This window comes from Diabrotica undecimpunctata, chromosome 8, assembly GCF_040954645.1.
Source record: "Diabrotica undecimpunctata isolate CICGRU chromosome 8, icDiaUnde3, whole genome shotgun sequence".
Lineage (NCBI taxonomy): Eukaryota > Metazoa > Arthropoda > Insecta > Coleoptera > Chrysomelidae > Diabrotica > Diabrotica undecimpunctata.
In genome coordinates, this window is record NC_092810.1 from 68,991,165 (window position 1) to 69,007,085 (window position 15,921).

General features: G+C 31.2%; 1 protein-coding gene across 1 annotated transcript in view; it reads right to left on the bottom strand.

Annotated features, from left to right (window-relative positions):
* Positions 1–15,921, bottom strand: part of LOC140447664 (PDZ domain-containing protein GIPC1-like) — an 82,328-nt gene that overhangs the window by 14,316 nt on the left and 52,091 nt on the right. Inside the window, exons 2-4 of the mRNA XM_072540456.1 lie at positions 10,068–10,164; positions 6,422–6,555; positions 196–444 (exon numbers count right to left, since the gene is read on the bottom strand). Of these exons, the coding sequence (XP_072396557.1) occupies positions 196–444; positions 6,422–6,555; positions 10,068–10,164 (480 nt within the window). The remainder of the gene's footprint in view (positions 1–195; positions 445–6,421; positions 6,556–10,067; positions 10,165–15,921) is intronic.

Consider the following 15,921-nt stretch of genomic DNA (forward strand, 5'->3'; position numbering starts at 1 on the left):
AAGGGCATTCAAATTGAAAGAAAAAATCTTTTGAATTAAAGTAGAATATGTGAATATATTTAAATAGTTTAATTAATTCTTTTGCAGCGGAGTTTGCTATTTTTAAAGTATTCTACCATTTTTAAATACACGTTATATGAACCGGTGATATGAAAAGTGTAATTAGTGAATTTTAACATTTTCAAATATTCTTACCTGCTGTTGAATTTCAGCTTTTCCTCCAGCTTTAAATCTCAGTGTTTCCTTGCCGCTTCCGTATCCTTTTTTACTACCGTTGACTTTACCTGTTTTTGGTGATATACTTGCGAATCCACTTTGCAACGGTTCCACAAGCCGAATTGTGAATGTAGCGCCTCTTGGGATTTCTTTAAGTGCTTTTGCTACCTCAAAATGACGTTTTCCGATCATATTTTGATTGTCTAATTTTTCTATGTGATCACCCACCTGTAATAAAAAAATATTAAAATTTGGAATAACAGTGAGGTTAAAATGGTATAACGTTTAAAAAAAATTATTTAGCGTAATGAAAATATTTAAAAAAAGGGGGTTGTTCGAATAAATCCATTCGAACATGTAAAACTATTTATAAATACTTTTAATTTAGTATTAAACTCCACTTTTGACAAAAATGCACCCACTCTATAAATGTCATAAGTGTCAAACGATTGTCAAATAATTTGTCAACAGTTTTTTAGTAATATAGTTTTCTTGTGCACTCAAAACTCTTCAAAAAACAGACTACTCGAAAAATCACGCACCCCGCCTACCCTCAGAGCGAATTTAGACGTGGACAAAGCAACATCTTTGTTTGGCAGAAGTCCTAAAAATCCGTCAAGGATTTAATCCCTAAAAAGTATACAGTGCCCTCCAAATCGGTCAACGATTTGTCCCGCTGTTGGTATAACAGCAATCGATTATAATCACAGATATATACATATTGATTATAATATACAGTAGTGCCAGTTTTTGTATACACTAGGAGTGTTAGAAGTTTTTTTCGCATGGTTCTCTGGGTGGCCTTTGACACATGGTTACCACATCTCCGCAGCTCTTGATCCAGGATCTTCGTGATAAGGACTTGGATAGACAATAGTGCACATACACTTTCGAAAGACTTACTAACTAGTAAGTAGTATTTAGTAGTAGGAATTTTGTTTAGTTCTTTATGTATTTGTACCGATTTTATTTATGCTATTTGTTTTTCTTTCTTTTTCTATTTAATAAATCGTTTTGTACCTTTGGATAGCTTTTTGAACCGTTAGTGTTTAAGACATTCTTATATTACAGGTAAGAGCTCTCATATTTTGTAACCAGCAATCTACGTTATACTCTATATCTCATTTTAGGACATTCTTCATGTTTATCCTATTTTGTAGGTACTAATTTTATCTACATAAAGTGGTCCTTCGAGCCGGATCTTGAGGCTCTTCTCTACCTGTAATCTCTTTCTTAACACTTTGGTTCAAAACTCTACAAAAATATCTTATATTTTTCTCCACCTTTAATGTTTTTATTTTTTTTAGTATTTTTAAAATCATTTGATAATTTAGGTATTATTTTGTATAAATAAATTCTCATTACGTGTCAAACATGGAGTTAACACAAAGTTAAAAAAATAGGCGCTTGGCAAAAACTAAATTGACAAAATTAAATAATTATTTCGATATAAATTTGGCTAATCTCAGTATTCACTCCACTAAAGATCGTATTTTGCATTTAAAAAAGGCGTATGATTCTTATTGCCAAGCCCAAGATGAAATAGAATCCTCTGAAGTTGAAGATGATGAAGATACAAACATAATCGATAATATTTATTTAAATATGCTCTCCACACTTGAGGAGAATTTGCTTAAATTTAGTTCTTTTTCTCAAAATAATTCCTCCAGTTTACCTACGCAAAGAAGCATACAACTTCCCTAAATCCAATTGGAATGTTTTTCTGGCGATTTCAATAAATTTCAAACCTTTCATCAAATATTTACTAGCACCGTAGATGCAGATACATCACTCACTAATATAGAAAAGTTTATTTATTTGCGTTATCTGTTAAAAGGAGAGCCCTTCAAGTTAATAGAGAATCTCACATTTATAGAGTCTAATTACAGCATTGCACTTTCCACGTTAATTAGTAGGTATTCCAATAATCGTATTGTTATCAAACAGTAATTCGCAAAGATGATTGATACAAAAGGGTTACCTACTAATGCAACCTTTACCCAGCTCAGAGAATTTCACACAACCGTCTCTAATGCAATAAATCTCTTCTAAACCTTCATTTATCGCACGAGAAGTTGTTAAATTTAGTTTTTATACATCTTATCAGCCAGATATTAGACAATGCTACACTTCGGCAGTTAGAATTTTCTCAAGAACATGAACTTGAGCAATCAGATGTTTCCCAATTTATGAGTGCGATAGAAAATCGAGTCCGCCATTTAGAAATGCTTTCCATCACCACAGATAAGTCTAAACCTTCCGGTAACAAAGATGTACGATTTTCATGTCATACCCATACTGATGCTAAACAAAATATGGCATTGTCTCGTTCTAGTTCCTTTAATAAGTCATGTGCATACTGTAAAAACAAGTCTCGTTCTATTTATGTTTGTAAAGATTTTAAGTCCCAAAATGTTGCCTCTAGACGTGAATTTGTCAAGCAGCACTCGATATGTTTTAATCGTTTAGGCAATAAACATTTGATTAAAGAATGTCTTAGTAGTAAAACGTGTTTTCACTGTAACCAACGTCATAATTCACTGCTACATATGGAGATCAGGACGTCACACTCCTCTGCTCACTCTCAAACGTCAAGGTCTCTCAATGGTAACTGTAGTTCTGTTTCTCAGAATTCTAATACTCATAGTTCTGTAGAGAACCACCCGTCTAATTCTCACTCACTTCCAGAAGTTGTAGATAATGTTTCACACAGCACAAATGCGGTTACACTCTCAAATGTTGTTTTAACTACTCCTAACAACTCTATAGTATTACTGAGTACAGTTGAAGTATATCTCTTTGACAAGTCTGGCAAACGAATTTATGTCAAAGCTCTTTTAGACAATGCCAGCCAGCTACCCCTTGTAACCAGTGACCTAGTACATCATTTAGGGATCACCACAGAATCTCAGATCATTAAAATTAACGGGGTTAACTCTGGCACGTCCACTTCCACCAAAGTTTCTCATTTGCAGATTTATTCGGCAGCTACTGATCACAAGTTGAATGCTAGTTGCTTTGTAATTCCAAGTATTACTGGATATTTACCTCAGGTCAAAATAAACGCAAGGCAATCATATTCCTAGTTCCATTACATTAGCGGATTCTCGTTATGCAATTCCCAGCCCAGTTCATCTATTGATCGGGGCTGATTTGTATTCTGATATTCTTTTAAATAATACAGTCTCTCTTGGCCAAAAGCTACCAATATTACAGGAAACTCTTTTCGGTTACGTAATCTTCGGTAGGGTCCCAAGTTCAGCTATTAGTAAAGGATATCATCTCTCCACATATCTTAATAATTTGGTCACATGCCATATCAATAATGTTTCTGACACCCCCCTCTCGTCTGATGAAGTGTTACATAGATTAGTGGAAAAATTCTGGGAGTCTGATCAACTTCCACGGATTCAGGATTCTGTAGATACAGAGCACCCCGCAGAAACTCAGTTTTTAAAGACCGTACAAATTCTTCCCTCAGGTCGATACAAAGTCTCTTTAAATTTAAATCGCCCTATTAGTGATATTAAATTATCAGGCTTTTTACTGGCAGCTAAGGCTCACTTTCTCAAATTAGAGAGAAAACTACACTCTGATCCACAACTCTTTGATAGTTATCGCAAGATCATTCATGACCAGATTAAAAGAGTACCTTTAAAGTCCCTAACCTCAGAAAATAGGCTAAATAATTATTTATTCCACTTTGCAGCCAGAAAAAATGCACACGCACACGCACACGCACACGCACACACACACACACACACACACACACACACACACACACACACACACACACACACACACATACACACACACTTTAATTTCTAGTTATAACTTCTTTCCGTGTACATTTAGGTATATACAAATCGTTGCAAGTATCACGCTTTGACGAACCATATCTTGGTTACCGTTAGTCCTAGAATATTTTTCAATCATTATTTTAAAGTACAGAAAATAAACTTTAAATCATGAATGTGTTTTTTATGAATGAAATAAACTTTGTTTTTTACTCGGTAATGCATAAATCTAAGTGTACAAGAAAAAAAGTTACGAGAAATTTAAAAAATAGCCGTAAATGCAAAAATAGTTAAAAATAGAAAACTTTGAAGAACTGTATCTTGCTTAAAATTAATCTAGAATATTCCGCAGTAGACCATTTTAAAGGTGATTGATTTTTTTTCGACTAAATGTACCATTACATTTACCTAAAGCTTCTTATTACCAAATGCACTCTAGTACATAGGGACTAATTCACCCCTTACTCAAAAACGCACCCTTTTAAATGGTAGCACTCCTCGGTTTTTTCATATTTGGGGGTCCATTGAGCATATGCAACTAATAAAAACCCTTTACGCTGTAGTTCCTTTTGGCCCTTTTTTATGGACTTAATCAATAACTAGAAATACTAGAAACCCAATTTCAAATAGGGGACAAAGTTTGAAAAAAAAACACAAAATTTTGTCTAGTGCAGCTTATAAGGTCATGTTAAGAAACTAAAAAGCTAATGTTAAAGAAAAGACACTCCATAGTAGTGTAGGATTAAGTTTGATAAATGAAAAAGCCTTAGGACAATAATACTTAAAAGATTAAAACCTTACCAAGAAGTCGAAGAAGAAGAAGATGAAACTCCTTCAGGCTTCGAGTAGTGTGGGATTTTAAATTTTTCTATTTGCCTGGTTTTTTGTCATTTACTGTAATCCTTTGCTGTCAGCCTCATCATTTTATTTTTAGTAACTCCATATTTATCGCTATGTCTATCATTTCCTTTATCATCCAACATTTGTAGTAGTTTTTGTCTACACCACTAACATAGTCACTGAGGCACTCCCTTTTTTGTTTAAATGTGTTCCTAGTCAACCATTTGTAGGGATTTGCACCATGTTAACTAATTTGGAGAAGCTTTGAACATTATTACCGTTTAGTTTACTAAGCCCCACTTTGTAGGTATACAATTCACCAAAGAGGAAAGTAGTCATAAATACCGATTTACTTTTTGGCACTTTTTCCCTTACTGATTCTTTTTGACTATTTTTTTGGTAATGAGGAGATTTTGTTTTTGGACTCACATTTCAGGAGAGTTTAATTTCAACTTTAGTTCAGTTTTTCAGTTTTCACGTAACTTTTTAGATGAGGTTTTCATAAAATTTGCGCAAGCGTTAATCAATTTGGGTGCAGACTTTGGTAACATGATATAAAAACATATAAGTTTCTCGAAGAACTTTAGCAAGGGTGGTTTTACTAGGAGAATTCCACAGAATAAAATGTAAGTTATAATCAGTTCTTAAAAATTTTGAAATTTGTTTTACCACGGATTTATGAACAGAATACCTACGACGTAGTTTTTTAACTCTATCGGCTCATGTTTTAGATGGCATCATGTATCTTTGGAATTATGTTCTTGGACATTTGCGAATTTGGAGAAAAAAACTGGTATTAGCATACAGAAAGTGACATATTAAACGTCATGTGTCCATCATAATTTAAATTTAGTTATGTACGACGTTTTAGAAAGCAACAATACACTTCTACAACTAGGAGTAGTGATAAATGAATCAAAACAACTCGTGGGTTTGATCGACGAGACGAGAGGAGAGATCGAATGACGAGATCGAATTTAATATATACGATGTGAATTAGTATTCAAAATGTTTAAGCATAAACTCACATAATATACTAATTGAAAGGTACGATAAAAGGTTTATCAGCAGACTAATTGGTTTAAACATTCTTACACTGAAATCGCTCCAAAATAAGTAGATTTTTATTTTTGAAATAAAGTTATATTAAATTTTATTTATGAATTTTATATGACGTGGTTCGTGACTCTTGTATAAATCACGTGTTAATGGGCGGGACTAATTTACGGGAACTCGCGTGAGTGATCGTACCGTCATCGAACTTTTAAATCTGTAGAAATGACATGAACACATTTTTTTACAAAACAATTTTTTATTTATAGGTATTTGATAACGGTAAATAGATAATTGTCTATTTATATCTTTCTACAAGTTAATTTATCTTATCATGTTATCTGTAAACCTTATGACGATTTCTGTAAAAAACTTTATTTCTGCATTGCATTGATGACACTTAGGGGAAAACTTGTTTGTAATAATACGTTTTATAATTCTACAAGGTAGTAAAAATATTTTACATATGTTTAAGTTCCATTTATTTATTATATTATCTTATTTACATACCTTACCTGTATATGAGGTATATGCGACACGACCGAACCTTCTTTTATTCGTTTTATGAATGCATATCCGGCTCCATTATCCGTAATTGTAAGTCCTAATGCGTCTTCCGATTTTGTTAATTCGACTTCTTTGGGTCTACCTTTAAACAATACATAAACACTTTATTATTAATTATTTAAAAAGTATTTAAAAACATATTCGAGACATAATTAACAAACATGAATTAACACACTGAATATTTAGGAATAAAAACGGAAGCTTTTACTACTGATTCATATCTTGCAATAAAGGGAATGAAAATTTAAAAATTTCTAAGTAAAAGCTTATCATCTTCATCATCATGGTGCTACCTTAAAGAGCCTCGACCTTCTCAAGTTTTCTTCGCCAGTCTGCTCTGACCCTTGCTTGGATTTTCCAGTTAACTACACCGATCTTCTCAGCATCCTGTGTTACCCCGTCTATCCACCTCAGCTTTGGTCTACCCCGTCTTCTCATTCCCATCGGTTGCGCTGTTAGAACGTTTTTTATCATATTCGATTCCTGAGCCCTGCACCAAACTTATGCTTGTAGATATTCTGGAGTTAAAAGTTATATCTAAGCCTCTATATTCCGTTCTTACAGAAATGAAACCACTAAGAACGAAATTATCTTCATTCTAACCGACAGGATTACTACAGTAAAAGATGTTAGTGTAATAAATAGATTTCAAACAGGCAGTGACCATAGACTAATTAGAGCAAAAATTGTTCCAAATCTAAAACTACAAAGAATAAAATTAATCACAAAACCAACAGTAACTGGTTTTAATCATTCTTGATAGTGCCAAAAAAAATCAGACGATCACAACAAAATTAACATAGGAAACTGTCAATATAACTAAAATAACGCTAAAACAAAAAAGGAAAATGAAAGTAAGTAGCAACATACAATACACAGAACTTTGGAAGACAACAAGGAAAAGTATTAAGGAAGACACAAGAAAATACAATGAAAGACTGGTAGAAAATGCAATCGAAAACAGAAAAAACTATAAGAATACAAAAAAATGATTAATCATTGGGAAGAAGGAAGTCGTGGCTCTAACAAATAAAAACACCAGAATTACAGACAGAAATGAAATTCTACAGCGAACTATACAAAGCCCCTAAAATACTTGAAGAAGCAATCAGTCACCAAGAAGATGTACGAGAAGTCCTTCCGAAAGAAGTAGAATCGACAATTAGAAAAATTAAAAGCGGCAAAGCACCTGGAATAGATGACATAATAGTGGATCTGATTAAATACGCTGGCAAAAAAACCTGGAAAATCTTAGCAGGCATATTTACGAACTGCCTAAGATCAAGATGTATACCAGACCAGTGGAATACAGCAATTATCATTCATAAGAAAGATAGCCAAGAGGATATCAAAAACTACAGACTATAAGTCTACTACCAATCATATACAAGATATTCACAAAGATTATCAACAACAGATTATGAAATGCATTAGATGTTGCACACCCAAGAGAGCAAGCTGGCTACAGAAGTGGATTCAGTACTTTGGATCATATCCATACGCTTTGAGAACGAAAGAGTAGTAGTAAAGAATATACCACTAGCATTAACCTTTATAGATTTCGAGAAGGCTATCACCAAAGCTCCTCACTGCAACTCTAGTAAATATATTCAGCAAAATGAACTGGCAGAGCAAAGGCGTATCCATTGATGAAGAATACCTCAGCATCACCGCGTGCATTATTCTGGATATACCTGCTGATCTACGCCAAAAATCTATTTTCAGAACAAGGAGTTTTGTTCGGTTCTCTTAATGAGTTGTCAGGTTTCGCATCCATATAGTACAACACTTTTAAAAATTGTTCTGAAGCTATTTTCTTCTGGCATCTTATAGTAAATACTGTTTGAATGGGAATAAGCCAGAATTAAAGTTTAAAATAAGTTTATTGAACTTTCAATTTCCACTTCGGAAATCGTTCTCAATATACAAACATTAATGTATTTATTTATTTATATAATAATTTATTTTAATTAATGTATTTTGAGAACGATTTCCGAAGTGGAAATTCAAACGTCAATAAACTTATTTTAAACTTTATTGTGGCTTATTCCTATTAAAACAGTCATTTATTTTAAAAATACTGTTAAATAGCTGTATGTTTTTCTGTTTAGAGATAGTTTTTGACCAGAGCAGTGAGTTTGCGGCGCCTATTATTATTTTTCCTTTTACGATTCGTTCGATACGCCCCCAAATAGATATACTCGGTATACGACGAAGTTACATTTCTATCTTCTAAGTATAGTTAACCGTTTTCAGCTCCTCCTTTGCACATGTACTTCGTTTTTGTTGAGTTAACATAAGTCCATTGCTGATCTCTCGTATTAGTCCTGTGCGATGACTACTTGGAGAAATGAAGCGTATATAGGGTTGTTTCGTTGTTTAAAGATATACCCATTCCAGAACATGATCTCCTCCATTTCTTCAGTGCCTCACTCAGATAGATTTTGAAGAGTGTTGGAGATAAACTGCAGCCTTGCGATAGTCCCTTATTTACCCCAAAATTCTCAACTGGTTGTTAATCTTTATTTTTGATCGAAAATCGCTGTATAATCGTTGTATTGCTTTCATAAGTGTAATATTAATAGATGAGCTTTCCAGTACTTGTCATAGTCTACATAGGGGTATTGTATCATAAGCTTTTGTCAAGTCTACTAATTATAATAGATGAGCTGGTCTATTAGCCATTATTTTTTCATTTAGCTGTAGTCCATATTCGTTTTCGACTAGGGTTTCGATAACTTTTCCGTACAATCTACTGAGAGGACTGATGACTGAGATGCAGCGGCAGCTTTTGCAGTCTGCTTAATCGCCTTTTTTATGGATCGGTGTAATCCATCTTACTTTCCAGCTGTCAGGTACATTATCTCCGTTTAGTTATCTATTAAAAGGTCTTCTTAGCATCTTAACAAGCGTTAGTGTTCCATTTTTAAAAGTTCAGCGGAGATTCCTTCTGGTTCATGGGCTCTTTTATTTTTTATGGTTTTGGAGATATTCATGTTGGAGATATTCTGGTCTGAACTGTTCTTTTGTGAATCAGAGAATGAGAGAATCATTCTCTCTCCTGTTGCCGACAAGAATGTAGCTTCGACCAATTTTAAATAATTTTAAACGGTTTGTCCTTGTTTAGTGTAGTGTTTGTACAGTTTTATGTTTAATGTTATGTTTATTACATTCTGCACTTGTTGGATAGCCCAAAATTGACGAAATGCCCCTGATGATGCTTTTGATAGCGAAAGTACTTGGGTAAGATTAAATTAAGAAAAGTGTGCTCGATATCTGCCTTTCATTTTATCAAAGTTCATTTATTCGAGCATTCAACCTTATATAAATTTAAACTCCAAGAATAGTCATCACCATTTCCAGGAATTTAGTGTCTAAATTTTTGATACTTAACTTATACAACGTTGTTTAGTTTTAGCGTGTTACCTGCGGAAAAGTCGACCGTCAACTAAATAATTTGCACAATAATATTGCACAAAATGTTTTCTATCAGCCATATTATTAGGCATTTTTTTAATATACTTGTTTGGGAATCTCCTAACGTTACTTAATATTATAAAATTGATAAATTCTTATTAAAATTTTAATTCCTACCTTTTTTATGAGCAAATATAAAATCTTCTAATCCTATTTGACCCCCTAACAGTTTCTTCATGTCCACTTTATAGGTATTTAAGGTACAAAATAATATCTGTAACAAAAAGCAACGAGTTAGCTATTGAACAAATAAGCGGAAGATATGTTTGATTAATTATTATTTATGACAGCATCAACTGCATGATGGCACGAGGTGAATGAACCATGTTAAATGAAATTAACACATGGTAATACAGAAACAGCTATAAAAAAACGTTTATTAGTAGGTGTTTATTGTAACATAAAAGATCTAACACGCGGTTTTAATTATAAATGCTTTCTTATTTTGATTTGTAACAATTTGCAACACATGTATAGAAGATGGAGGTATGTAGAGCGTGACTTTACTTGTATAGCATTGCATTTAACAAACATTTTAAAGCGCGAACTTTATCAATAACTTATTAATAATATTTGGAGATAATCATGTTGTCTCCAACTCCGAATAACACCATTTTCGGTTTTTGGGATAATTTAGAACAAAAAACAAGTATATTATTAAAAAAACTTTTATTTTTGTAAAAAAAACTATCTAAATATTTTAATACAAACACTTTAATGTTTTTTGATATTGCATAGGTACAGAAAAGATATTTTACACGTCACGAAGCTCTTGACTTATGTGAAACGTAGCTGCAATATTCTTGGAATTAACTAGAAAGACAGTTAATATGAATTCAAGCGAAGTTAAAGTTAGCGTCAAGGTAATCCAAAATAACACGTAGTAAACCACTGAATAACATTCATATTACAACAAATTTTTGATTTGATTTGGTTACTTGATGGAAAAATAATTTCATAGTTTATGTTATACATTTCTGTTGGCAGCTGTTTGAAAGTTTTTTTGAAGTTATGGCTAAATTTTGATTTACTTTTACCACCATATTGCACGCTTTTTTCCTTTAGGTAGGTAGATATGATTATTTCATTTATTAAAACTGATTTTCTTTTAATATAAATAGTCTTTAACACCCGTTACTTCATAAGGAAAATTCTAATCTCTGCGCCAAGATCGAAGCACTGCTAAGCAGAATTAGAACAGTGGTTTGATGACAAGTTGTCTATACCTGTCACAAAATATCGTGAACACTTCACAATAATATGTAGCGAGTTACATGCAAAAATAGAAGTGAAAATCGATCCAGCTGAAATAGAACTTCGACAATTTTGCACACCGGTAGAAACAAAAGGGACGAAATACTCTTAAATTTCATGTTGGAAATTAATATATTATATAACAAATGAACAGCTTTTTCTTTCAGCAGATACATAGAAGATGGACTTGAAGGAGCCAAGATGGTAAAACCATAAACAGGATATACTTTATCACCACGGACAAAAAACATATATTATGCAATTAAAGACGTTATAGTCTTAGTAAAGAGATCATCAAATGGTCCGAACTAGGCTAAAAATAAATACAAAACAAGAAATACACAAAATAATAAAAATAAACAAATTTAAACCCTGCGTACAGTACAATGAGAAATTTTCCATAGAAATTGTTAAAAGTTATAGGGAGATGAAATAGCATCACCACGAGATAACCAGATATCTGATTAAAAGAGTAAGCTTATGATAAGCAGCGTTCGGAAAAATCTGAGATACATAAAAAAATTTAATCAATTGAGGATTGAAACCATCCGATTTATAGAGAAAAACACTTTTTGAGTAGTATGGACCTCGATAACAAGAACCTATATGTTTCGAGCAGTCGATTTTTTGGACTTAATTAGTTATTAACAAATTTAGGTGAAAAACGGACAAATTTCGCTTTTTTGGCTATCAGCAAAAAGTGAAGGATTTGAAACAAATTTGGGAGTAAAAAACTTCAGCGTTTTTAAATGTTTCTATCCTTATTTGTTTCTTAGAAAATTGCAAAATAAGTCAGAAATTTCGGATTTTTAATTCCTTTTTAATCTCCAATTCCCAAATTAAGTTTTTTTGCTACAGTATTATAGTTACAATAATTTTATGGGTGTCTTATGAAAGATTTATTTTATCAATATTATTAAAAAACACAATTTTAACTATAGCAAAATTATTTTGCAAAAATATGTCGATTTTTTACTTACAAACAATAATAACTGTTTAACCATTGCCCACAAGAAAATGATTTTTTCATATTTGAAAAGTTTGTATTTTTTACAAATTTAAAATAAAGAAAAACATGTCCTACGGCAATTTGTAAGGTAAGGTTGCTGTAAAAAAATTTACAGCAGTTTTGTTTATCATAAATAGAATATCTAATTAGCATCATTTGAAAGAACATACTTTAAAGCTTTACTGTGCCAAATTTGAAAAAGGTTGCCTTCAACGAAAATGTTTACAAAGCTTCAAAATGTGGTCCTAAAAAACGGCTGGCTTTGAAACTATAGGGGGCTTTGAACGGGGAATGAGCTGTTAACTGTTTGGTTCTTGTTTATGGATTTCGAAGATTCTTTTTTTAATTCGTATGTACTTTTTGCGTACACTACGAATATGTATTGTTTAAATAAATAAATTGTTAAATAAAACATCTAATTTGTTTAAACAATTTTTTTCAATTTTTTAAAAAATTTTTAAAAGAAATATTTGAGGTAATTTTTTTTGTGAAACAAATATTTATGATTAATATATGCTTCTTTAATAAACTTCATAAATAATATATTTGCAATAGATTTTATGAAAAAACAAATTATCCTATTCAATTATTTCTGAAAATATTATCGGCTTATGTATTTCTTTGAAAATAAAAAAATCTTAAACTAAGTTTTATAGTATAAGGAAATATACCGTAACATAATTATTTTTATTAAATTTTATTCATATAATTTACAAAATGTATACATATGTATCCTTACTATATTTTATATAAATATATATATATATATATATATATATATATATATAAATATATATTTATATATAATATATATATATATATATATATATATATATATATATATATATATATATATATATATATATATCTATATATATATATATATAAATTATATAATTTATATATTATTTCCTGACCGTGAATATTAAAATAGAAACTTTTTTATTTCCTGGGTTATTTAAATTTTGCTTAAACGTTTCGGCAAATTTTCAATAAGCACTTTATTGAACTTTAAACTATACGTTTTACAATTAAATTTCATGTTTACACTTTTTAAAAAGTTTAACATGGATTAAAAATTGTTATCTGACATTGATAGATGACATCTGGCAGATATCTTAAAATAGGAGTGGTTCAGGGTCGTATCTTAAAACGGATTTTGGAAAAAGAACAAAATTACAACAAAAGATGCATATTGGAGATGATTCACATAAAAAAGATCCGAATTCCATTAATAAAAGACTGACGAAAGATCTTTCCAATATGTATCATAATAAATTAAGTTGTGTTTTTAAATGCACTATGGCAGATATTTAAGATACAACCCTGAACCACTCCTATTTTAACATATCTGCCAGATGTCAATGTGATAAGTTCAATAAAGTGCTTATTGAAAATGGCAAATTTGCCGAAAAGTTTAAGCAAAATTTAAATAGATTTATTTACATCAGACCGACAAACCCAGGAAATAAAAAAGTTTCTATTTATATACATATATACAGTGAACGGCTAAATTATGGAATATTATCATTATTTCGAGAACCGTCGAGTTTTGAGGGAAATCCCGAAAAAGATCGATTTTTGTTATAAAATGCCCATGTTATAACGTACATGGAGTAGGAATGATGTCACCGGTGTAGGTGTAGTGACGTAATGGTTAATTTTTTTAAATAGAAATCGCTATAATGCGACACCTCATTTAAACGAGAATTTAATTCTCTATTTAACGACATTACATTTTTAACTAAAATATTTTTTAAAGGTACAAAAACAATTTTTTTTAATTTAAATTCAACTAAATTACAACTAATGATTTAAAGTAACCAAATTATGCATAATAATTATTTTAAATTAAATGTTTGAAATGCCATCCATCGGTTTCTTGACAATATGCGAATCTACGGACACATTCATCAAGTACATTGCGGATGACTTCTGGAGTAATTAGACTTATTTCATGCCTAATTCTATATTTCAAGTTCTGTAAGTTTTGGGGTCTATTGACATAAGTTGTTGATTTTATGTAACCTCACAGGAAAAAGTCTAGAGGTGTTAGATCTGGCGACCTTGCTGGACACTCTATAAAACCTCGTCTTCCGATCCGCCTCCTGGGAAAGCAATGATTTAAAAATTGACGTACTTCACGTGCGTAATGCGAAGGGGCTCCATCTTATTGAAACCAGATATTTTCACTTATAGGTAAATTTGAATTATTGGCATTTGCATACATGTTAGCAAGGACAGGTATAAGTTGATTTCTCAAAAAAGTTAAATAACGTTCTCCTGTTAGATTTTCTTCAAAGAAAAAAGGGCTAATGATTCACGGTACCATGTATAAAAAATGTGGCTTCACGGGAAAAAAGGATTTGATTAATGAAATGTGGATTGCGGATACATAAATCCTGCATAATTTCAGAAAATTGAAGCCAGCGATCGGGATCGTCGTCATTTAAAATACGTAATACCGATCTTTGGGAAAATCCAGCATATTCACCCATTTGTGTTGAACTACTATGAGGATTGTCATGTACATTTAATAAAATATCAAGTTTCACATTGTCTTCAATTTTAGGACGCCCAGCGTTTAGAATATGTTTAACGTGCCCAGTTTCTCCAAATTTTCGGACTATTTTACTGTTATTGGCTGATGGGTCTGTCTGGATATTTTGCGTTGAATAAATTGCATACCATGTTCTTTTTTTAACTTCGCATCCGCTAAGAATTAATATTTATATGCGTTGTGTTTCATTTAAGTGAGCCATAATTTAGTATTCAAAAGTAAAAATTACAATTGACAACTGATGACAATTCACAAAATATGCCACTATCACTTGCTTGAATTAACATTTGACAAAAAGTTTCAGTGTTTATGAGATAACTTTTTGTGTCCATTATTATTTTTACTTATTTTTGCTGTTTTAAGTATTTACTTTAGAAAGTCATGGCAGGAACCGATGGATGGCCTTTCGAACATTTAATTTAAAATAATTGTTATGCATAATTTGGTTACTTTAAAGTACATTATGAATAAAATCGTTAGTTGTAATTTAATTGAATTTAAATTAAAAAAAATAATAATATTTTTGTACCCTTAAAAAAATATTTTAGTTAAAAATGTTTTATGTCTTTATGTCTTTATGAATACATGTCTTTAAATAGAGAATTAAATTCTCCTTTAAATAAGGTGACGCATTATTCCAATTTCTATTTAAAAAAAATTAACGGTTATGTCACTACACCCACACCGGTGACGTCATCAATACTCCATGTACGTTATAAGATGGGTATTTTATAACAAAAATCGACCTGTTTCGGGATTTCCCTCAAAACTCGACGATTCTCAAAATAATGATAATATTCCATAATTTAGCCGTTCACTGTATATATATATATATAATCTTTTGTATGATATATATATATATATATATATATATATATATATATTTATTAAAAAATTAAAAACACCGCCAGCTGGTCGTTTCACCCTATAAATAGGAATATTAGATTTGTAAGATTCAAATATTTGAATGAGTTAGGGTTTTTTCTAATTTAGTAGAAAGTAGGCAGATAGGAGAATACATATTTGTACGTTAATATATAAAAATAATAGAGGAATTCTCATAAACGATTAATTTTAATAGGCCAAAGCAATTTTAGAATATAAGGTTTAAGTCTTTTGTTTACAAAGAAAGTTTTGTGGTCAAGGAT